Here is a 25,263-nt window from a genome sequence, read left to right as displayed (position 1 = left end):
GCATGTTCCTCTCCTCAAAAGTCTCCAATATTACACTCGGTGGAATTTATCGATCCTAAATTCGAGTCTGCCTCCAGGAAAGCATTCACTAATGCGCTGTTCTCAATAGTCAAGAATCTCGTATATTGTGGCAGCTTAGGTATAGTCTCTCTGGAACAGTGGCCTACATGCATAGTGAGGCTTCTTTTTGGCAATAGCATGAAAGGGCTGCATAGCGAAACAACCAGCTGCACTTGGTATCCGCTGTTAGGAGTCTCATTACTGATTAAATTAGAGTAATAAATGTCTCTACAAGCGTAATATAATAGCATAATACGTCTTCACAGATGAGCTCAAGATTCATTATTAAGAAATGAATTCTGGGGTCTTAAGTACCAGAACCACGATCTGATTATGAGACACGCTGTAGTGGAGGACTCCGGAATAATTTCAACCACCTGCGGTTCTTCAACGTGCACCAATTCAACGGTGCCACAGATATTATGGCGTACTGAATTCGCAACGAGACTAAGTTGTATATTGAACGCATGCATGGGTGAACAGGTGGATGGTGTGTGCACCCCCTTTGAAGCGACTTAGTAGCAAGCACCAGGAACTTAGTTCTCGTTGCGTTTCTGCCACGTCCTGTCTCCCCCCTCAAGATCTGCACTCCATGATAAAGAATTATTACAACTTTTAGCCCTCATACTTTAGTAATTGAAGTTAAATTAGCGGAGAATCAAATGCTTTTTTGAAAAGAGAGATCACTCCGCCGGAGCGAGTCGCCAGAAGCAGACGTCACACGCTGTTGCATGGATGGCAGGTTAAGTGCGGACGGGCACGTGCGACATGTGTTCCAATTGATGTCCGTGGTTTGAACAGATGTACTACGCTGAAAAACTGTCTCTTGCTTTGATTAATCACATTGTTTTAATCTGGCGGAATGACTACACCGGCAAATATCAGGCTCCAATGGGCATTGAACAAGAGATCTGAATAGAGTGACCGGCCACTTAATTCAAAACACTGACGACTTACTTGAGTGGATGGCTGAAAGCTTGCTCGCAAGCCTTGCGGCGCAAGATTTTTCTGCGACTCATACTATTAAATAGCTCCCGTCCACTCAAGTAAGAACAGGAAACGAACAGGAGAGAAGGAATGTTGTTCTGTTCTCTGCCAGTGCTTTACTGAAAGTGCCGGAAATATTCAATAATTTTGTTTTGAACTAGCCCTTTTTTCAGCAGTAATTTCTGTGACCGATGAATTCGTAATCATTCTTGTGTGCCTTACTGACACATTCTCTGAAATTTTCTCTGTTCTGGCATTTTTACGCTTTCAAGATTGCTGAGCAGGCTTCTCAATAAAAATTCATATGCCCTTTTTCCGGCTTAGCTAGCGAAATATACAGCCGCATTTTTAATGTGGCTGACCAGCTTTTAGTTCCGTGGATTTAACAACTGGTTTCCTCTCCTGAGGTTTGCATTATTGTCGTCGCAGTTCATTGCCCGCCGCGGCAGCTATGGCGTTCTGCTGCATAGCACAAGGTGCGATGCTATGCTGCGGTGGCTGCATTTCTATGGGGGCAGAATGTCCAGTGCCCTTCATGTATGCATGCAAGCAGCGCGAGTTTGCTGCACGCTAAGCAACCGTTAAAAGTCCTGGCTATTGGTCTCTTTTTCATCCGTATTTTCCCCTCGTTTAGGGTTCTCTTAGCTTGTTTCTACGCTTATAATTTGGTATAGCGAGCTCCTCAGCCGACAAACTTCCTTTAGTCTCCCAATTAATAAACTACAAGAAATGCGCGTTAACTTTGCATTCTTAGTAAGTTGCTCCAGAGCGCAAAACGCTCACATGCAAGCGCACACTCCCACACACAAACACCTGAAGACAGGCGCCCGACCCCTGTTTCATGCAGCCTCGTCTCGCCACGGGTTCGTGGCACTGCCACTAGCACACAGAAGGCCGTGCTTTTCACTTCTGCAGCTGCCATACCAAAGCCTGGTGGACGCATGTTGCCTGCTAACTGCTCCGTCAGCCTAAACGGCCTCATAACTGCAGCTGTACTCAGTTGCATCGTGTTTAATACAGTGTTGAGTGACCTACCGTTACACCACCTAAAATGGTGCAAAAAGCAGGTCATCATTAGAAGCTACGGTGTCATACCACGTTGATACTACATGATACCAGGTTCCGAAGTTTGCGCCAAAGTCATCTCAGATTACTGGCGCTCAGAATGCACGTATAAGGCGTAACATATTCCGATGGTCCGGCATATTCTTATGGATTTCTAATTCGGGGCGAGCAAGAGACCTCTGCAATAAAGGCGATGCGTTCACTCAGTTGGCGATATTGTTAAAAGGGGCTGTGCACTGTTGAGAACATGCATCCGAATTGTCGTGGGAATGAGAAGATCGCGCGTGACATTGGCGGGAACGAGCACGCTTTTAATCCATAAACAAGGAATAATATTTTAAATTTTGCTTAGAAAATGGGCGCAAAATGACAAATTGCGTCGCTTGACGCTGAAGCAGTGCGAGCTAAGCAGTGTGCCATCACGAGACCTAAAACCCACGCAGGGACAGTTATTTTGCTTAGATTGATGCCTCGCTTAAAACTTAATTTTACTAGCGAATTATTACTTCTGCTGGCTTCATAGAGTAATTTGTTTCTTAGTTGTAGTTAGCGCGGGTTGAAAAGAGGCACTGCCTTTGTGCAGAGGAACGGTGTGGTGCATCCTTGGGTCCACAAGTGTGCCCTCTTGTCATGATGGTGACGCACCTCATTGCAAGTTGCGTTGTGGGAGAGGTGCAAGGGTTGCTATGGCGCTCAGGATACCGAAAATGAGTTGTGCTTTGAAAGCGCGCCGTCATTGTCACGAAATCACTGTAGGCATTTCCTATCACACTATGCCTGCTGCAGGACTGTAGCACAAAAGGCTCGCATTTCGGCAGCAGCGCCAACAGAAAAACGCATACTACACAGACTGTGCTTGTACGAAACACGTGAGATTATTAGTGACTGCGAAAAAATACGAACTAATGACGTATACAATTAGTGGTGAGTACGACTATTGAGGTCATAATTTTATTTAGTGTTTAGCAACGAAGTAATAATTCCTGCGGAAGGCCTACGGCATACCAGCTTCTCTCTTTTATTCTCATGAAAGTGCCATCGCGTCCACTAATCAGCGCTGCGGGCATGTGTAAACACAGTTTTAAGAAGAGACTACGCAGATGTTTTAAAGATTTATGCCCGCTTTCAGATAGAAGCACCGCACTTTTAGACACTTTGAACGGTAGGCTTTCTAGTGCGCTACGAGACAGTCGATTATGAAAGTATGGCAGACAGTCCCTATAAAGAGCTCGCAGCGCAAAGGCATAGGGCGAAATAACATAAACTACATATAGAATTGAAAATAATAGACTACTGACAACTAGGTTCTTGTGGCTAATCTTACAGTAATCTGCAGCTTAGCTTGGTTAATTTGACGCGTGGACTTATTATCTGTTATGGTTTATGAAATGCGTAAAAGAATTACCGTTATTTTTCGTTGCGTACTGTGACTTGAGTACGAAACTATGAAGACTTGTAAACATATGCATACATATAATGTATAGAGGCGAAGTCTTGCAAAGGATTCAGTATTACTACTTTCTCATGAAACGCAACAACGTAAAACAAGAGCAAATAGATATGTTGTTCATTCCCTTGCCAAAGAGAAAAAAAAGATCACGCAGGGGCTCCTCTGGGAGTTGTTTGCCATTTGGTGCCATTGCCAATGTTACGAAACCTGATCCGGCCAGTGTAAGCGAATGCATTGCTGCCACACGAACTGCTGTGGACAGTGCCGCAATGTGAATTTATTACACAAGCAAAGTACTGCGGGTGGCAGCGACAGCTTCGCTCATGACCTTCCGATTATTTCAAGCCGTTATCGCTCTTTAGCGCCTTACCTATGCGCGTCGAACCATCATGAACCGTGATCAACCCTAGTGCTGCTGGGGCTGCGTATGGCACGACCGCGGGAGCCGTATCTTGAAAGCGATCAGCGATGAAGACAGTGAGCGACGACCGTTGATAGCTTCGCGCGTTGTGTTCTCGCCGCTTAGTAGGCGTTGAAGAGAGACGCGCAGGCCCCTGTCTTGAACGCGATCTGCGACGTGGGCAGGGTGCGGCGAGTGCAGATAGTGTTCTCGTCGCCTAAGCGAGAGGCAGCAATAAGGTGAGTTCGCTTGCTTCCGCGGGCGCTATCTTGAAAGCGATCGTCCTACGGGACAGACGGACAGATGGGTGGACGGACGGACCGTTTTTCTCGTTGGGTAAGCAAAGAAATGCTTACGCGTTTAAAACTTTTCTCCTGAGCCGCCTTTGTTTGAACTGCATACGGAAACAAACGTGTGAATACAAAACGTCTGCAGATTACAGTAGAATATCTCGCACAACACCGAATACGCCAGCCCGTTAACACTTCGGGTTACGTCGCGGGCAGTTCACCGGGTGTTATCCCTATACTCACTGCTTCGGCTGGTCGAGAGGCAGGGCAGTGGTCAGGACTTCCGTTGTCTCGGCGACCAGCCCGACGACTTGGCCTCCGAATGACGGCGTTGGCGGCGTCACCCTGAACTGTTCGCTGAGCGGGGGCAGCAGGCAGAGTGCGCACTGTAGTGCGCACAGGAGCGCCACGAAGGCCAGCTTGGTCAGGTAGCTGAGCCGCACCAGCACCGCCACGGCGACCAGCGCCAGCGCCGCCACGCTGACGGAGTGGCGAGCGGTGTTCAACGGCGGGAGGCGCTCCTCCCCCCCGTCGGTGGCCGGCTGGACGCGTCCGCTGCTCGCGCCCAGAAGCTGCGACACAGTGGCACGCCCTTCAGTGCCGCAACAACAATTATAAGACGACGGCGTTGTTTTATTGCGATAACAATTATATGGACATTCCTGGCGCATTTCTGCCGTCGGCGTCGCCATGAGGTTCCGTATGAGTGAAAGCGTGTGAGGGCGAGCCGGCGAATACAGTTCAATCTCGCATGCGCGAGCGCCCGGATGTGTGCCCTCTCCTGTGGCTCGCGAGGTGAGGCGAGGAAGGAGGGGCGTACTTCTCCGGGGGCTGCTACGGTGCCTCGATGTCCTGCTCGCCTGCCGCTGGGTACAGATTGGAGACAACCGCGGAGCCTACTACGGCATTGGCCATGCGAATCGCGGACGCCGTAGGAGACGCCTTTGGCGTACGCTGTAGGGACGCGTTGCCGGCGCTCGTGTGTCTTGAAAGCGGTCTGATACGTAGTTTAAGTGCGCGCCCACGAGGACCTCATATTCAAAGCGATCTGCGATGTTTGCGGAGTGCGCGTAGTGCCAGTAGCTTCGTATGCGCAGTGCTTTCGACATTTCGTACGCGTTGAAGCGGCAGATGCACGGAGGTCAATTGGCTCGCGGCTGCTGCCGCGATTCCCGATTCCAGCGTTTTCACAGACAGTTTCCGCTGTCATCGAGCGATGCGTGTTCATTACCTGTGCGCTCGTGACACCGTGCTTTTTACTTTAGTTAAAACACGTTGACAGGCTAGTTGGTTTGAATCCATGATAGAATGTGTAAGCGCACCTGGACAAGGACGTAGAAAAAAGCAGACACACAAATACAGCGCTGTCTCCGCCTGTCTGTTTCTTTCTACGTCCTCATTGAGTCACGCTTAAACATTCTATCACTGTTAATTTAGTTAGTAAGCGAATGTTTACAAGTTTATGCGGCCGATAAGACTATATCCTTTCTTCGTACTGCTATCTACTAATTTTCTATCGCAATCGGTGTTTCGTCTGAACTGCGAATTTTCTGTGTGCGCCGGCCCCTGTGCGAATAACAAAGGGGAGAACGAACCGCCAGTTGTGACAGTTTTTCTGTTGCACCTCCTTATGTAAAATCACTTCTTGATGCAAATAAAGTTCGAAGTTCAAAATTTAACAGCAGCTTTTAAGCGGACCTGGAATGAGATGCTCGGTGAAGGTATGCCTTTGACACACTAACCATTGCACCGAGTGCAGATGCATTCCTATTCAGATGCGAGTCACTTACGGGCTATGTCCAACATGGAGCTTATAATGCTACTCGGATTCGTCGATGGTAGCTTCATGAGAATATGACGTGACGCTACCTAGAAATCTACCCTATCACTTTCTCAACGGTATTGTCAGGTGACATCACGATTGTGACGCCGAGTGCGCTATTAAACGGGTTTCGCGGACAGGCCGACCAGACTCGCTCGTCATGCGTCCGCGGATTGCTAAGTGGCTTGTGGGCCACTCACAAAAACAAATAAATAATGCGAGAAAATCCGTGGCCGGAGTTTGTGCCGGCAGATCACGATGCCATTCAGCTCAGCAGGCGGGTTTTCCTTTTTCTGAAAGCCTGGTTCGCAGCTGAGAAAACCGACAGTTTTTTTGTGTTTGCCGGAGGAAATGGGAAAGTACCGGTGCGCAATGTGCCACTATACAACTTGGACCGCAAAATGCGGTCTCTGAGCATACTCTTAGCCCTAAAATTGTAGTAGTCAACTCAAGCAACCCTTTTGAAGTTGCCAAATATATAGAAAAACCACAGGATACAAGCAGTCTGTGTGAGCCTTGTGTTTCATCCGATCACGTGAGCCCCTAATTTGCGTTCCAGTTTTTGTTTTAGGATTGTAGCAGTAGAACTTATGGAACATGGACACAGAAAGAACGACGAGTTTTTGTTTGTTTCTTCGTTCTGCATGTGGCCGAAAAGCCACTGAACACCGAAACACGGCGCGCTAATCTGGTCGGTCTGTTGAACTAGCCTCCTATAAACTCAGATGGTGGCACAATAATGTTTCTGTCATGGCGTCGTTATCGTGATATAACATGACAATTATTGTTCTGTCGGCTTCAATTTCATCATCTACAACACTTTTTACGCAATACTACGTTGTTACTAGGGAAATCACGTGCTTGTGTGATGCATCAATCGACGATTCAATCTGCTAATAACTATAAATTTACCGGATGCAAAACGTAACGGTGCAATGAACTTAATGTTAACAAGTGTAAATAATGAGAATAACGCGGAAGACCGATATTTCTGTAAATACTTACTATTTGAATGGATCACCTTTGGCTCCTGTTACCTCTAACAATTACATCTGTATTGACATTGCTGACAACCTCAAATGGGATGCGCACGTTGACCATGTTACTAAAAACGGCAACCGCCCGCTTGGCTTCTTACGTACAAGTTTCTCACTTGCGCCTACCTCGGTGAAATTAGTAATGTATAAGACAGTGGTGAGTCCTGAGCTTGCATTTATCTCTTTAGTGTGGGACCTTCCTGGTTAATGCCTAGGATTGAGCCTTGACTACATCGAGGATCGCTCTGCGTGGTTCATCCTTTCCGAGTTCTCTAGTTTTACTAGTCTTTGACAAGTGAAGACAACAGGAGATCTCGTTGACCTCTCAAGCGACGTCGCATTTCTCGTATATGCGCTCTTCATATAATTCATTACGATAACAAAGGTCTGAACCTAACCCTCTTTTATTACCCCAGGCTTCAGATCACAAAGAATCCACCTCAAGTTTAAAGTTGGTGTACCGAGGTACTCAATTAAACAGTAGAACACTTTATTCTTACCAAGAACCAGCCTGGAATGAAACCATCTGCCATCCTCCATGGTTTCCTTTGCACACTATTCACTATCGTGACAGTCACTATGGGAAAATCTATTATATTATTCTCTCTATTCGGTTCCACCCACTCCTGTCGGTAATGCCGAAAGGGATTGAAAGTAGAGAAATGAAATCAAATAAATCAAGGAGTAAGCTTTGCTTCCTGCTGTGCTTCGGAAAACACACTTGGAAAATTTTCTTGCGCATGCCGCGGAGTAGCGACTGCCAAACCCTGACGTCATCAAAGCCTAGACGTCTTATTTATTAATAGAAGGACCATAGGAAGGCAGGTCCCTTCTGAGGGCAGCAAGTCTTAAACACTACAGCAAAGAAAGAAAAACAGGATAAAAATAAAACAAACACTTTTCGCACTGCGACACAAGTGACAAGAGCACAACGAGTGTCATCACGCGCATCGGCACCCGGAGCATGCCCTAGTTATTTGGTGCAGTGGGAGAACCCCACGCACCTACTGCACGCAACGCACAAACTGGGCTGCAGTGTGGGTAAACAAACAAACAAACAAACAAACAAACAAACAAACAAACAAACAAACAAACAAACAAACAAACAAACAAACAAACAAACAAACAAACAAACAAACAAACAAACAAACAAAGACAAATAAATAAATGAAATTGAAACTAAACTTGAACGTAAACTGAATATATGGAATGCACAAAATGGAACTAGCAGACATGAGGCTGCTGTCCACCAAGTAGGCGCGAATGACCTTGTCAGCATGCCTCTGCTTATCACGGCAGGGCTAAGGCCCTAGGGCGCCCGTCAGGAAGTCGTCCTACAGGAAAGTTCAAAAGATCACGCAGGTGATTCAGCTGTCGATTATAATGAGAGTGTCGAACGTGCGGTCATTTTTTTCGGCTTGTTGGCGCCACACGAATGGGTCCACTCTGTGCGGGACGGATGACTTTGCCCGCGTATCGAACCGCGTGCCCTTTCTGTGTGTGCTGGAGGGTGCGAAGTATCGACGTCTGATAGTGCAAACGCAATGGGGGTGTACAACGCGTGCGCTGCAATACCCAGTCTGTCAACTACTTCGTCCCCTGCAATGCCAACGTTCCTCGGCAGACATTTAAAATATACCTCGTCACCAGCTATAAAAGGAACAGTCAACCGTTTAATATTTCTTGTATAACTCACTTCCCTCTCTAATGCCGAAAGGCCCTGAAGGTAAATAAAAATAAAATAAATAAATGTCATATATAATAAAGAGGTGCGCATGATAGGGAATTTGTAGTACTGCCAAGGCTGCTTTAGTGTCGCCATATATCACCTATTTTCGACAGCGGTCCCTCTCTGCAATAAATCTTGCGGCCGGTAATTGGTCGAACAGCTCTTCCACTGTGGACGACGTCTTGTGAGATAGCCGATAACTCCTGCGTACTTGATACCGGAATATAGAAAATCGAAGCGGAGCTATTATTTGATGTTGAACAGCTGGTGAAGACGAATCTCCTGGATGTGGTGCGTTTCCTGGCGTGAAATGAACTTTGCTTCTAAATAGTGTACAAGATATTGCTTTTCCATTCCTGAAATGTTCAGTGTCACAGAAGACTTGATGAGCTGCCGAGAGGCATAGTATAAATCTGGACTTATAAAATAATGACGCTATGACAGTACGCTCGCTTCTTCGAATGAATTTGTGGCGTAGTGGCTAGAGCGTTGTCGTACTAAGCCCGAGGGCACTGGCTGGAATTCCGGTCACGGCGGCCGCATTTCGACAGGGGTGAAATGCGAGAACGCCCGTGTACCATGCATTGAGTGCGTGTTACAGAACCCCAGGTAGTGAAATTAATCCACAGTCCCTCACTACGGCGTGCCTTATAATCAAATAGCTGCTTTGGCACGTAAAAACGCATAATTTAATTTAATTTAGATTTAATATTCATATTTAGATAAACATGAATAGGCGGCTCTTTTGCTCCGCGATCACAATGACAGTGAGCGTTGAACGCGGCAAACCGAAGCATGTGAGAACATTGCGGTCCTGTTATTTAGCCGGCGTTAATTGGAATGTACGTTGAACGCTAACGTGGGTTGAGACAACGGGATCACTTTTGAAGCACAGAAAGTTCAAATGCTTATGCGACGTCAAAAGGATGAAACAAAGGAATCGCACCACTAAAAAAGCGTAAACAAACTGCGATTCCATCATCTGACCACATTCCCTCTGAATTTCGCAGCCTATCATTATTCAATGCTCGTATGCCAAGCGTTTCACTTCGGCTCGAACATTCTTGCCGAAGGAAGGTGGCGCTCACTCTCGCGAGTCGTCGCACATCCAAAGGTGCGATCAGCAGAAAGTTGGGCTACTTGAAAATAATTACGACACAAGCTTGATTCCTTCGGAAATGGGGGTGATTTCCAAATTCCCCTGTCGCATGAAAAGTGTTATGTGGGCCAGACAGGGAGATGTGGTAAAGACAAGTTGAGGGAGCACCGTGCGCAGGCCTTAGATGGGATCAATCAAAGTGGGTAAGCTGGTTATTCGTTGCGAAATTGTTTTTGCCCTTGAAGACGCGGACAAAGAAAGGGGATGCAGGACACACGAAGCGCTACTTACAACTGGTTTATTTTGAAACAGAACATTGAGTAACATATCAGATATGTCATGACATGCGCACTGTTCTTCAGGTAAGCAATTTCTTCGTTGAATACTGAGAAGGAAAGTATGCTTGCACAATCGGCACGTTGCGGTCTTATCGCCATGGCTACGATGATTTATTCAGTCAATTACTCTTCTATCCGGCCTACGAGTGTATATGCGATTAAATTTGGTTCGCAAAGGCAATCCCTGCAGCGAATGTCAAGATGAGCAATGCTTTCTCCCTGAACTTTATAATTGTGCTCTTTCCGACGTTCATTAAGGCGCCTCTGTGTTTTACCAAAGTAACTCGGTGGATCAGGCCACCTAGCAAATAACTACTTAGACTATCCTCTCCTATCGTTTTGGTGAAAGACGCAGTCAATTATAATTCGATAAATGACTTCGTGCTTTGCGTAACTCATAGTGGTGTTAGCCAAATGCGCCATGTTTCTGGCCCTCCTCTGTGCGCATGCGCCAATACATGTCTTTCTCTGTCGCCACGTGACATCAAAGAAATGAAATTCTGGGCTTTCACGCGCCGAAATCACGATATGGTAATGAGGCACGCCGTTGGGGATCAGTTTTAACCACCTGGGGTTCTTCAACGTGCACCTAAGAAAATGCACACGGGCGTTTTCACAGTTCACCCCCATCGAAACGCAGCCTCCGCGGTCGGGATTTGATCCCGCGACCTCTTGCTTAGCAGCGCAACACCATGGCTGCTTAGCCACAGCGGCGGGTTGTTCTCATGACTTGCTGTCATCCGCTTCAAAAGGTTAATGCAGTTGAAGAGCAGCGTTCTACCATACCTGTCGTCTCCTTTGTCTTTGTGTCCTTTTCCGTTTATCCTTACGCGTTGGAACACGTCCTTGTCTGCAATCAGTAATCATCTTGCCAAATATTCGTATTTTGATGCAGCTTTGACACATCTCTGCTAGTGCGCCAGGTGTACTCTGACGTAGTGTGAGAAATGTGGTAACCGCATATAACTTACTTTTATTCTAAAATTACTCGAAAAAGGGCGCCTAGAAAATCAAACTTTCGTGGTTACCAAACGCGCAGTTTTACGGTAGCAGCACGGATGTAACTCCCGATATGTTATTTGAAGTAATATGTAACTTTCTTACGTCGCTTTTCCTTTTGCGTCACTCGTGGGCATTCTTACGATGAATCTAGGCACTCAAGTAACGCGCTGTAAAAGCACAGGACCACACAGCATTGCACTGTGCTCCTCTGTCAGTTCTTTTTTTCTTTCATTGGCTATTACAGGCAGTATAACATGCTTTGCGAGAGTGCACCATGGTTGTGCAACAGTCTGTATTGAGTTACGGCTGCGAATCGAGAGCTGTTGTAATAAGTTCTATGCAACGTTCAGTGAGCTAGGAGATTTTGATATTTTTTATTGTGCTTGTCAATGCGCAAGCTTAGCTTTCTAATCGCACCACCTGACGCAAATCGCAGAAGCCGGCATAACGGAGAGCCCATTTCAGGGCTGAAGCTCTGCGACACGCCAGCCTCTCGGAAATGTGGCGCAATCATGTCCCAGTGACGTCAAGGCGAAGTCTGGCCCGTGCCTGTCTGGTTGTAGCAACAGACTAGCAACCGCCGTGAAACAGTTAGCAGCGTCATTTGACCCATGCCGAAGGCTCTACTTTCTTCACTGCACGTGGTACAACTCTCGTTGTCTAGAGCGCATAAAAACGCGAAATACGCTTACTGTGTTTGAATACCAGCGCGTCATGTAGACAGCATTGTGAGCTGTAATAGCAGGCAAAAAGTGTGCAATAAATAGGCGCGCACGTACGTAGACCCGCTTTCACGTAACACATACACGCACACAAACGCACGCACGCACACGTACTAAGAGACATGTAGACAGAGCAGTGTCAAATGTGATTTTTGACTTGTATGGTCACATGAATCAAAGATAGGCAAAAAGATTTTGTTTGTGTTGTCACTCTTGTTTCTATTTGATTTATTACTGTGTCCTTGGTCAACATGTAACGTATGATGTGTTTTAAAAGAGGAAATTGACAAGATCACAACAGAGACATAGAATTAATATCGCTTGTATTTATGTTCGAGGTATAAACACAGTTACGTTATTTTCAGTGTGTTCACATTGCCCAACATGATTGGTAGAGCACTTTGTATTGCTGCAGCAGTTCTCAGAAAAATATTTGTAGCGTTAGATAGCGGCTGGGTTCTAGCGCCGCACGAGGAGCTTCGCGCGTGTTCCGAAGTCTGGCTTTGTGTCACCTGACGGCACCGCAGCAATCAGTAAACGTGCTCTGGTCTACACGCCGGTAGCATACGAATTACTCAGCGTTCCTTTTTTTTTTTATCATACAGCCTATATGGCAAGAGACCGAGCAGGAAACATTGTGCACTCGCACTGGGGTTCACGGGCCATTATACTTGGGCCGCACTGGCTACCGTCCACACTACACCGATTCACGTTGCATTCTTGACGAGGAAATCGTTCCAATGTCCTCAGTGCCTGCCTGCCTAAAATAACAGTCCAACAGCCGATTCTGAGCACTGGGGGCTTTCAAAGCGTGCAAGTTCAAAATTTGCCATTTTGTGTTCTTATGCATTGCTTCCGTGAAGCTCATAGTATGACGACGAATTCATTACGTATGTGGCGAAGAAATCTGTGAACTTGGAGGAGCATTAGATAACAAAGAATAAATGGGAGGCAATAGCTCAGGTGGTCGAATAAAAGAAAACTCGTAGAAAACGGCATCAATCACAAAATAATTCGATCACCGGCTACGTTTAGACCTTTCTTATAACTGCGCGAGAAAACGAGGACACAAGAGGGAAAGACACACTGCGCTCGTAGTGTGGTGCGTGTTTCTTTCTTGAGCCCTCATTTTTTCGTGCAGTTATAAGACACGTCTAAAGCTATGAACCAACTAGACCGCCAGAACGTCCTACCAAAGCAACGGCTATGTTGCACATCCTTAATAAAAACTGAGTCTGTGGAGCGCGGATAGACTTGACAAAAAGGAACGCAAACGGTCACCGTGCGGGCCATTTGTGCTCCTTTGTGTCCTTTTTATTCGCCATGCGCAACTCAGTGTTCAATAATGTCGATCACGACACGACAATAGTTTCTACGACAACGCGTTTACTTTTTCTATTTTCTCACGCCCTCTTGCGGAATGAACTGAATGGCAATTATAATTTGTGTTGGGTGCATGCTGCCTATGTAGGCACTTCCTAGCCACTGCGCGGCACGTCTTATTATGGAGCGTTTGCAAAAGCGCACCCGTACCGACAGTTGAGGTCCCAGGCATAACGGCGCTGCCCGGTGAGCTCGCCGCAAGCACCCTCTCCCTTGCCGGGAAAACTCGTCAGCGCGTGGGATTTTGCGCGGGCCGCGACGAAGCGGCTTATGCGCGAAGACCTCGGAAGAGCGGTAAGCGAGAAGAGGTGCGTTTTCGTGCCTAGCAGCCACTTCCTACCTCCCCCCCCTCCCCCCAAAAAAAAGAAAATGAAAAGGGTAAACTGCACAAAAAAACGGAAAGAACCGGACGAAAGGGGGAATGAGTTGTTTAACAAGGAGACAGCTGATGGACAGGACTTGTGGCAAGTGGGTGAAACACGCCGACTTACAGCGATGATGTTGCCTTCAGGAGACTCATAAAATGGCTTCGATAGCTGGTAGCATGACGTGATTTCACGGTCATCCACGTCGAGCAGTAGATAATGCGCGTATCTCTGCGTATTTTGCTGCCTAAGGATTGGCTGATTTCGCGTCGGGGTTTGGCGGTTGGTAAACAAAGTGTTTGTACTTAGATACCTGTCTTTCAAAGTGAAGTTTTCTTTGAATGAAGCTCATTTTTCAAAGCGAGGCATATTTTGGGAATGAGCGATGAATTTTGTTCAAATATTGACTGTCACGAAAACAGCCCTTCTTCTTTTTTTTTCACTGCTAGATACCACTGCAATATACCTAGTACCAGTACTGCTACAGCGCCACTCTAAAAGCACTATTAGCTACCGTCGTAAGAAACCGGAGTTCCACTAATAAACTATTTGATTATTTGCACTTGATGAAATTGTAGCTATGTGGTCTTGAGCTAGTATCCGCTTAGTTTAAATCCCGAGACTGACATCAGTACCGAAATGAACACCATCAAAATTTCTCGTAAATTCAAGGGCGTTTTTCTTTATATATATATCAAAAAAGGGCTCCCTTGACTACTGCGAGGCAGAGATTTATTGAGTGAAACTGCTGTTCGCAACAGCTGGCTATTCCCGAATAGCCGTTGTTTTTTATTTCGACTGGAAGCTGACACACGGGCAGCATACTCTTTTTAATCATGCCCTATAACCAAGTATGACGCCCTGTTCATTGAATAACTGTGGCTATATTCAAATTTAAGCTAAATACATCAAGTTACATTGGAATCAACGTACGCGACGACAAATGGAGAGTGTTGAAGTTTTGAAATACATACGAGACTATATATATATATATATGTATATATACATTGTAGTGGGCAATATGCATGCGGCGCTGTGCGGACTGCCACCGCTTCAGCGCGAGACCCGAACTCGGGCTGCTGATGCGAAGGGCTAGGACTCGTGATCAAGAGCTACTGGCGATCCGCGGAACGAGCCGCAATAAACCCCATTTCATTTGGTGGAGCTGGTGGGTAACCTCTGAAACTGGAACTCCGAGGCCGGACGCTACCGGCTGCTGCGACCGTGCCTGACGAAACCACCCAGGAAGATGCACCACAGCTTCCGGCGGTCATCGTTTCTGGTGTGTTGCGCCAGCGTGATCCTGCCATCTTGAGCGGCACTGATGATCATGACGTGGAGGATTGGTTGTCATCTTACGAACGGGTGAGCCAGCATAACAAGTGTGACGACGTCACCAAGTTGCACAACGTGCTGTTTTACTTAACCAGCGTAGCGAACCACTGGTTCCGAAACCACGAACACGATTTTACAACATGGAGCACATTCAAAACAAGTTTCACAGAAGCGTTCGGGCGCCCCGCTGTGCGCAAGCTTCGCGCAGAACAACGCTTACGCGGGCGTCATATTGAGGTTTGCTACAGCGCAACAGAAGACAAGGACAAAACAAGGTATAAAACGACGACACGGCGCTGTGTCGTCGTTACGGGGGCGTGGGCAACATCACGGTGAAACTTTCACAAGTTACATTCAAGACGCCATTGACCTGTGTAAGCGCGTAAATCCGTCAATGGGAGAACATGACAAGATAAAACACATTATGAAAGGCACTGATGAGGACGCCTTTCAAATGTTGTTAGTGAAGGATCCGCGTACCGTGGCCGAAGTTATCAATTTGTGTCAAAGTTTTGACGAGCTACGGAAACAACGCATCTTAGCTCGGCGCCCACCGCCTACGGAAGATTCCTTAGCAGCATTGGTTATTGGCGACATCCACACATTTTTGCTGACGCAAATAAAAGAATGTGTGCGTGAGGAGGTCACGCGACAGCTCTCGATTTTGCCCACCACGGAGAAGCCTTCTCAATATTTGGCTCCAGCGATCCGACAGATAATTCACGAGCAATTGACCGAAGCTCTTCCTTCCCCCTCCGTGACAGCCGGCTCCCGCGGCCACGTCTATGACGTATGCTGAAGCCATTGTACGGGCGCCTCCTCTGCCGGGGTTCTCTCCTCCGCCTTCGCCTCGCCAGCCGGCGGCTCCCTTTTTCACTGAACAGAAGCAGGCTACAGATCCTTGGCGCACTGCTGACAACCGCCCAATATGCTATGCCTGCGGTACCCGGGATATGTAGCACGCTTCTGCCGTCGGCGCTTGCCGGCCTTCGCGGGCACCCCGCGACCACCCAGCTCCGGCTTCGTATGGCTCAACGACCACCACTGGAAGTCTACGCTGCTGACATACCAGCACCCCAGTCTACGGTACTCGTCGCTCGCCTTCCCCTTGTCGGCGCTCACTCTCACCCATGCGTCGTAGACCCAGTGCCAGTACTACTGAGGCGGAAAACTGATTTCCGAAGTTCTTGAGGCACGAACTGCGTCATCGTCAGAACATCAAAGTCCTCGTTTTTCCCCCGCTAACGTTATTGAAGTGCCTGTTGATGACATCAAATCTCTTGCGCTCGTCGATACAGGTGCTGCTGTATCCGTGATTAGTGAGAAGCTTTGCCGTGCATTACGGAAAGTGACCATGAAGCCACCGGTACCATTGCTTAGAACAGCCAGTGCAGAAGAAGTTCAGCCAGTCGCTATGTGCACTGCCAGGGTGCAATTGATTTCTTTATGTTAACTTGTTGCTCCCACGGTGTGATTCTCGGTTGTGATTTTCTGTCGCGCCATCATGCCATCATTGACTGTGCACGTGCTGAGGTTCAGTTCTCCGTTCTGTGCGATTTGCCATCTAACGACTTTCAAGTTCATGATGTTAGCAGCATCTGTCCAGCTTCAGATACTGGCCTTCCTCCTCACGGTGCTGTATTTGTCCCTATTTCATGCGCATCGCTTGCCGTATCGACGGTCATGCTTATAACCCCTGCCATCTTCATTCGCCGCCAGCCTATATTGTTGCCTTTCGCCCTCCTCACGGTTCACCAACCCACACCCCGACCCACAACAAGCTCATGCTAGTGTCCTGAAAACCTACGAGTGGCTCCGCCAGCGGTGCTACTGGCGCGGCATGTATTTTTAGGTCCGCAAATACATTCGGTCACCTGCAGCCTGCCAGCGACGCAAGACATCTCCTCATACGACAGGCCCTCTGAACCTTTACCGTGTCCTGCACGTCCTTTTGACCGGGTTGGTATTGACCTTTATGGGCCTCTTCCATGCACAGCTAACGGAAATCGTTGGATAATTGTCGCCGTACACCACCTCAAGACATATGGCGAAACTGCTGCACTTGCTTCGGCTGCTGCTCGCGACGTCGCCGCATTCATCTTACGGCACGGCGCACCGCGAGAAGTGCTCAGCGACCGAGGTCGTGTCTTCTCGTCCAAAGTTATCAATGAGCAACTCGCCGCTTGCCGCACCACTTGCCGCACCACCACTATTCACCGCACCACAGCGGCGTATCACCCACATACTAACGGTCTAACGGAACGATTCAACCGCACTCTTGGTGACATGCTCACCATGTATGTTGTGTCTGATCATTCCAATTCGGATGATGTCCTCCTTTTTGTGACTTACGCATATAATAGAGCCGTTCAGGCTACCACAGCCTTCGCACCATTTTTCCTTCTTTATGGACGTGAACCATCCACTACCCTCGACACCATACAAAAAAAATTAAATTATGGGGTTTTACGTGCCAAAACCACTTCCTGATTATGAGGCACGCCGTAGTGGAGGACTCCGTCGACCACCTGGGGTTCTTTAACGTGCACCTAAATCTAAGTACACGGGTGTTTTCGCATTTCGCCCCCATCGAAATGCGGCCGCCGTGGCCGGGATTCGATCCCGCGACCTCGTGCTCAGCAGCCTAACACCATCGCCACTGAGCAACCACGGCGGGTGACACCATACTACAATATCATCCCGATGCCTCTGAATGCACCCCTCTTTCCGAAGTAGCTCACCATGCTGAAGAGTGCAATCAACTGGCTCGTTCATTCACGTCGGATACCCAAGGAATCCACAAAGATCGCCACGACAACGATCAGCCCACACAGTCCTTTACCGTGGACTTCGCCAAGTCCTTCGCCAGTCCTTCGCCAAGCTCCAGGTCTTAGCCCAACGCTTGCTCCGAAATATCAGGGTCCGTACCAGATCGGCGCGTGTACGTCGCCTGTGAATCATGTGGTCGAACCGGTGACGCCATGTTCGGACAAACACCACCGTGGCCGTGAGATGGTTCATGTCAGCCGCCTGAAGCCGTACCACGATCCTCTTATCGTGTCACCACCTTAGGTCGCCAGGATTGCTCCTCTTCGCCGCGATGGTAATTGTAGTGGTAGTATGCATGTGGCGCTTTGCGGACTGCCACCGCTGCGGCGCGAGAACCGAGCTAGGGCTGCTGCTGCGAAGGGCTAGGCCTCGTGATCAAGAGCTGCTTGCAATCCCTCGAACGAGGGATCGCAAGCAGGTCATATATATATATATATATATATATATATGTATATATATATATATATATATATATATATATGTTTCTGATGAAGGCCGGACCCCGGCCGAAACGTCAATAAACCGCTTCATACGCGCGTCTACTTCACAATATATATATATATATATATATATATATATATATATATATATATATATATATATATATATATATATATATATATATATATATATTCTATAATGAGAAGCCAACAAACACTGACACCAAGTACAACATAGGGGAAATTGCATGTGCTTAATAAATGAAATAAAGTAATGATAAATTAATGGAAATTAAAGTGGATGACAAAACAACTTGCCGCAGGTGGGAACCGAACCCACAACCTTCGCATGTCGCGTGCGATGCTCTACCAATTGAGCTACCGCGGCGGCATTTCCCCATCCACTTTCTTGGGTATTTATGTGTACTAGTAGAACCCTGGGAGTGTTAGCCAGCGCCCCCACTCACAGACCTTGGCGGCGGACGTGGAACGTCTATTTTGCCGCAGGCGTCACGAGAACGTGAAATTTTCCCTATGTTGTACTTGGTGTCAGTGTTTGTTGGCTTCTCATTATAGACTAATAAATATCGGGTCCCTCGGTTAACCCCCTTTCTTCTCGTTTATTACTTAACGAGGGTCTCGAATCCGGCAACATTGATGCCTTCAGGTAGCATATGTGGGTTTATTGACCAGTTGCCTTCACCCGAAAAGATCACGTTCTCGTGACGCCTGCGGCAAAAAAGACGTTCCACGTCCACCGCCAAGGTCTGAGTGGGGGCGCTGGCTAACACTCCCAGGGTTCTACTAGTACACATAAATACCCAAGAAAGTAGATGGGGAAACGCCGCCGCGGTAGCTCAATTGGTAGAGCATCGCACGCGACATGCGAAGGTTGTGGGTTCGGTTCCCACCTGCGGCAAGTTGTTTTTTCATCCACTTTAATTTCCATTAATTTATCATTACTTTATTTCATTTATTAAGCACATGCAATTTCCCCTATGTTGTACTTGGTGTCAGTGTTTGTTGGCTTCTCATTATAGACTAATAAATATCGGGCCCCTCGGTTGACCCCCTTTCTTCTCGTTTATATATATATATATATATATATATATATATATATATATATATATATATATATATATATATATATCATTGTTGCATCATCAGCTGTGAGGTATTGTTTCGAATGTTATACGGAAAGAAAATAGCAATGTTGCAGAGCGGTTACTGTCTGCACGGTAAGTCACTGACATCGCACTTTGTGTGCACTATTACACGCAAACTTTAAACGGAACACAGTGAGACAGGAAAAGGACAGGCGCTGACTGCCTCACTGTCCGGTTGTAAGTGCGCGCTTATTATTCCACGCAAATGAGCCAACTAGAGCAACAGCATATTCTTTCGTAGTAGTTTGTGCCGCTACTGGAACATGTTGTGAGGAGAAGAGGAAGATGATGTGACGCCGGCAGTATGAGCCATATTATAGGACGTCTGGTTCAGATCGCTACATGAGTTCTCGGGGTTTCGGCTAAATGTGGGGTGGATTTAGTCCAGTTTTAGAGCTACCAAGCAATGTTTCAGGATAAATTTATATTTTCTGATACGGAGATAGTGCCACAAATGTTGAAAAATTCTCCAAGGGACGGCCCGGGGCGATCTCCGCCTTGGTCTGCCTCCGTACGACCAGATCAAATGCCTCTTGAAACTTTCTTTCGTAGTGGGGTGTGCAGCTTCCTGTGGCGTTGGTGCCTTTGCACGGAGGAGCCGTCCGGCTCAACAACCCTAAAAGCAGTGCAGGCGGAACTTCAGGCGAAAACGCATCACTACTTGCACATCACTCATGTACGACAGTTTGGCAGAAATGGGATTGTTTGCCTTTCGCCAGACCAGGCGTGTGTGTATGACCTACTTAAGTGCTCATCATTTGGATGGATGCAAGTGAGTGCCTTTATTCCCCCGCATCTTGCTAACACTAAAAGAATAGTTTAAGAATATAAGCGCGGCAAAAACTCTACAAAAGCTCTTCGTGGCTGGGGCAATTGCTGTTTACCGGTGCAACAGAATGGTGGACAATACACGTGTTCCCTGCTGAGTCAGTATTTGCCACGCTTGCACGTACATCTTGCCCTACTGAGATAAAAGTCTGGCCTCTAGTATTCAGAGTGGACCAGCTTTTCTCGCGTCCATTACAATGTCGCAGTTGTTGGCGCTATGGTTAAAGCATGGGTGGTTGTAAACCCAGCTTTCGTTCTTGTGACTGCGGCGGGAGCCATTCCGCTAGTGATTGCTCAGCCGAGTCGGACTCTTGCTGCGTCTGTGGTGGAGCCCACAAGGCTGATTGCTGAAACTGCCCTTCTAAAGCTGAGGAAGTCCAAATACTGGAAGTTATGGGCAAAAGGCATTGCTCACGCCAAGAGGCCATTGCGGTGGTAAAGGAAAGACCCCATGGTTATGCAAGTGTGACAGCACGACACCAGGCTGTCATTGATGGAAGCCTGTCAGAGGTAATCGCACAAGCTATAGAAAAGTCTATGGCTAAAATTATGGAGTGCATTGTAGAAATCGTCACGGAATGCTTTAACGGACTGGTATCCTCAAAGTTAGCAGAATTATTACCGACTGCTACTGCTCTGCCATCAAACTCTGACACGAGTGCTTGTTTACCCCACTCACAGGAAGATGGGGCAATTGCGTCCCCAACCCCTAGAAAGCAAGTCAGGCCTGTTCCAGGTTCCTCAAACAAGGTCCCTACTAGCCCCGACAACTCTTATTATCCGGATACCTCAAACATGGAAATTGACGTGAGGGCACAGAAAAGGGCGTGAGGGCACAGTGGAAGAAGAAGAAGCGCCGAGCAGTGCAGACGTGGAAGCATCGGCTCCGTTTCTTTTTCCATGCTCCGCTCGCCAATTTTGAGAGTACAACGAAAAGAAGCATACCACTGGATCCACGAAGCGACGGCGAATCGACTGACACCAAGATTCGAGGTGGGGCTCCTATTTTCACAATTTTACAGAATCTTTTCTGCTCCTAGACGCCGACTTGAGCTTAGCGGAGCTAAGCTTAGTGAGGAGTAGGGCCCTTGTTGGGCCTAGTAAGCCCACCTGCCCGCAGGCATGGCGGATACAAGCATGGAAGATGATTTTTCTGGAAATGAAAGAAACAATGGTAAGGAAGACTTCGGCTGGCAAGTCGTGGCTGGCCGAAGATCACGAGCTAGTACAAAGGCTGTGGATGAGGAGAGCACATTGCCACGCAGTCAGCGAGATCATGGCGCCAAGAAAACCGCCGTCGGTGGAATGATTAAGAATCGGGTTATCAGAGCTTCGAGAATGCCTCAACTGCCTGAGGAGCACAGCAAGATCATTATACGGCCTCGAGGAGGGCTCAATTTGAACAAGGTGAGCACCACCACGATTGGTTCTGCAGTCATTGAGGCGTCCGGCCTAACGGAAGACGAGGCCCGTGAAGATGTTGTCTGCCAAAACTTCACTCAAAATATCATCGTAGTCAGCACACCTAAGCCCGAACATGCTGCGAAGTACGTCAGAATCAAGTCTTTCAAGATCATGGCTGCGGAATACGAGGTAAATGCATACGAAGCGGCACCACATGCCACATGCAAAGGCGTCATTCGAAGAGTGGACATCAGAGACTCCCAAGCTATGATAACAAGAAACATCGTGCATGACTTGAACCCGCTTGCGCTGGCTGCTAAGCGCATCAAGACGTCGGAATCGGTCATAGCACTTTTCGATGGACTCAAAGTGCCCAATTTTGCCAGGTATGGATCCACACTAGTGAGATGCTACCTTTACAGGAAGCAATTCGACGTCTGCTTCACCTGCGGAAGGGTCGGGCACCGCTCTGATGTGTGTCCAACACCTGACTTTGTTCAGTGCAGAGGTTGTGGAACTCGCAACCCAGGAAATGAACATGTGTGTGTACCTAGGTGTAAATTTTGTGACGGCGATCACCCTACCGGCGACAAATTTTGTAAGAAAAGATTTCAAGTCCCTTACGTCGTACGACTCCGTCGAAGAGAGCGCAACAGGACTCGGTCGTCAACAAGAGCGCAGTCGGAGGCGCATCAGTTGGCGCCCAACCATCGCCCCGAGGACAGGGAGCACTCGCGCTCCAGGAGTCGCACCAGATCCAGGCATCGTTCGCTATCCAGGGAGAGAAGGCGCTCCAAGTCAAGGGAAGCGCAGGTGCACTTCGTGCAAAGAGACTCAATCCCTGGCGAGAAGACGACGCCAGGAACCACCTGGGCTGACAAAGTCAAAGGTATGGCGAGGGTTGCTGGGGGTGCCTCGGCGGCTGTGGGTGATGACAATGATGCCAGAATAGAGCAATTAATTAAAGAAGTAGCCTCTTTAAGAAAAGCTAATGAAGAATTGACCAGGCAGGTAGTAGAGCTTCGTAAAAAAGAGCAGTCAAGCCCTGCTAGTGTAGAGATAGATAGACCTGTGAGCAGAAGCAACGATCCCGGGGAATCCAGCTCCCCTGCCCCTAAAAAGAGAGCGGTGAGTTCCGAGGGTGATTCAGTCTTCTCAGCCCTCAGTGAAATAAAAGAGGCAATAAAAGCGTTAAGAGAGACAGTGGAAACGACCAACTTTAAAGTGGACAAATTGTGGAAATGGAGGCTAACGGCAGAGAAAAGACTTAGGAAAATGGAGGCACGAGGGGATGACGACGATGAGTATCTGCCATCGGAGGCGGATAGTATAAAGTCCATTCCTGGATTGTCGGGGGCCATCACAAAGAGGAAAATAGCAGGTAATAGAAAGGCATCCTCACCTAATAACAATGGACAGTAATCATGGATTTAACGTGTGGCAATGGAATTGTCGTGGGTTCCAACACAAAAAAGCAGCACTGCAACAGGTGATCAGGTCATCTGAGGCCAGGCCAAAGGTAATTATGCTGCAGGAAACCTTAGCGGACGAAATTATGCTCACTGGGTACAAAGTTATATGTAGAGACAAAAGAATGGGGAGGGGGTTGGCGACCCTCATTGACAAAAAGTTGCCGTACATTGAGCATGAGATTCACCTTAGACATTCCAGGTTTGAATTTATTCTAGTTGAGATTATACTTAAAAGAAACAGAGGTAAGACGCAAAGCATTTTCTGCTTGAATATTTACAGCAGTCCTAACGACATGAGACAAAGGTTTAGAGCACTCTTCAACAAGGTGCTTTCGGTTGCCAAAAACTCCCCTCTCATTATTGGAGGGGACTTTAATGCTCCCTATCATACATGGGGATACGCTTGGAACACAAAGAAGGGAGAGGAGCTATGGAGTCTTGCCATGGATCTGGGATTATGCTTGATTACTGATCCTGCGTATCCCACCCGTTGTGGCACTTCCACAAGCAGGGACTCCACGCCAGATCTTACTTTTGTGAACAATTCAAGAGGAGCCAATTGGGAAAATTCAAACTTGGATCTCGGAAGCGATCATTACATCATACACATAACAATACGCATACCGAGACAGGAAACAAGAATCTTCAAATTCACTGATTGGGATCACTTCAGAAAAATTAGGGCGAACAGAGGGACAGTCGGGCCTCCACATGCCGAGCAGGAGCCCCTTCAGACATGGGTCATCCAGCTCAGAGAGGACGTCAAGGAGGCCACTAAAGAAATCAGGACAGAGGAGAATATTGAAGCTATGGACAGCAGGCTGGCGCATCTGATTGAGGCCAAACAGGCTATATTACAGAGATGGAAAACGCAGAGACTTAACAGAAGGCTAAGAAAAAAAATAGCGCAATTAAACAGAGAAATTGATGATCATTCGAAGACCCTCGTGAGCCAACAGTGGGATGAGATCTGTAATTCGGCTGATGGTAGACTCAAACATGGAGGTAGCTGGAACCTCCTCAAGCACTTGCTCAACGAGAATGAAACAAGGACAAGCAAGAGAACAGCTATAGCTAAGTTGGTTCATCAGGAAAGCCAAGATAAAACAGAGAGGGATATCATGGATAGTCTCGCAGCCAAATATCTCCCACTTAAACAACCAAACGAAGGAGAGGAGAGCCCCGAGTATACGGGAGGCATATGTGAAGAACTTGACCAGGACTTCACTGAGAGTGAAGTGAGGGCCGCTCTTCACAGTCTTAATGGTAGATCGGCGGCTGGACCTGACGGAATAACTAACAAGATGTTAAGAAATCTAGATGATGCATCAATCTATTATCTAACTGAACACTTCAATGAATGTTGGAGAAAAGGGGTATACTCAGAGGAATGGAGGGTGGCCAATACTATCCTCATACCAAAGCCAGGCAAACAACTCACTCTAGACAACCTCCGTCCTATTTCCTTAACGTCATGTCTAGGCAAAGCTATGGAACATGTCATCCTAAATCGCCTCACGAAATACGTTGAGCAGAACGAGATCCTCCCATACAACTTGATCGGATTTCGTCCAGGGCTGTCAACTCAGGATGCTATGCTGCTGATCAAACATCAACTTATACAGGCTAGCCCAGCGCATACGAAAGCTCTTTTGGGATTGGATGTGGAAAAAGCTTTTGATCGTATAAAGCATAAGACAATACTTGACGTTCTCTCGGAGATGGGTTTGGGTAAGAGACTTTTTAACATGATTAAGGACTTTCTTAGAAATAGAACTGCACAACTCATGCTGGGTGAGCTTAAATCAGAAGCTAAGAATTTGGGAAATAGGGGCACTCCACAAGGGGCTGTGCTCTCACCGATGCTGTTCAATTTAGCAATGTCCAAGGTTGCAAGAAATCTGGAGAAAATTGAGGGTATACGTTATGTGATATATGCCGACGACATAACCATATGGAGTGCCAAGTGCAATATAGGACAGACAGAGAACAGATTACAGGAAAGTTTATACGTTGTAGAGAACACACTGAAAGCCATGG

The 25,263-nt window shown here is 47.4% G+C and overlaps 1 protein-coding gene across 2 annotated transcripts in view; it reads right to left on the bottom strand.

The window, feature by feature from the left end:
- The window catches only part of LOC135902118 (adenylate cyclase type 3-like), a 388,015-nt gene that overhangs the window by 43,886 nt on the left and 318,866 nt on the right, over positions 1-25,263 (bottom strand). For both annotated transcript variants that reach the window (XR_010564413.1, XM_065432036.1), the window contains exon 10: positions 4,496-4,824. Coding sequence is in view for 1 of the 2 variants with exons in the window: in XM_065432036.1 (XP_065288108.1) it covers positions 4,496-4,824 (329 nt within the window). In the remaining variant the exon portion in view is untranslated. The remainder of the gene's footprint in view (positions 1-4,495; positions 4,825-25,263) is intronic.

The sequence above is a fragment of the Dermacentor albipictus genome, chromosome 3 (assembly GCF_038994185.2).
Source record: "Dermacentor albipictus isolate Rhodes 1998 colony chromosome 3, USDA_Dalb.pri_finalv2, whole genome shotgun sequence".
Classification (NCBI taxonomy): domain Eukaryota; kingdom Metazoa; phylum Arthropoda; class Arachnida; order Ixodida; family Ixodidae; genus Dermacentor; species Dermacentor albipictus.
Note: the sequence above shows the minus strand (reverse complement) of the source record. Positions and strands in the feature narration are given on the sequence as shown.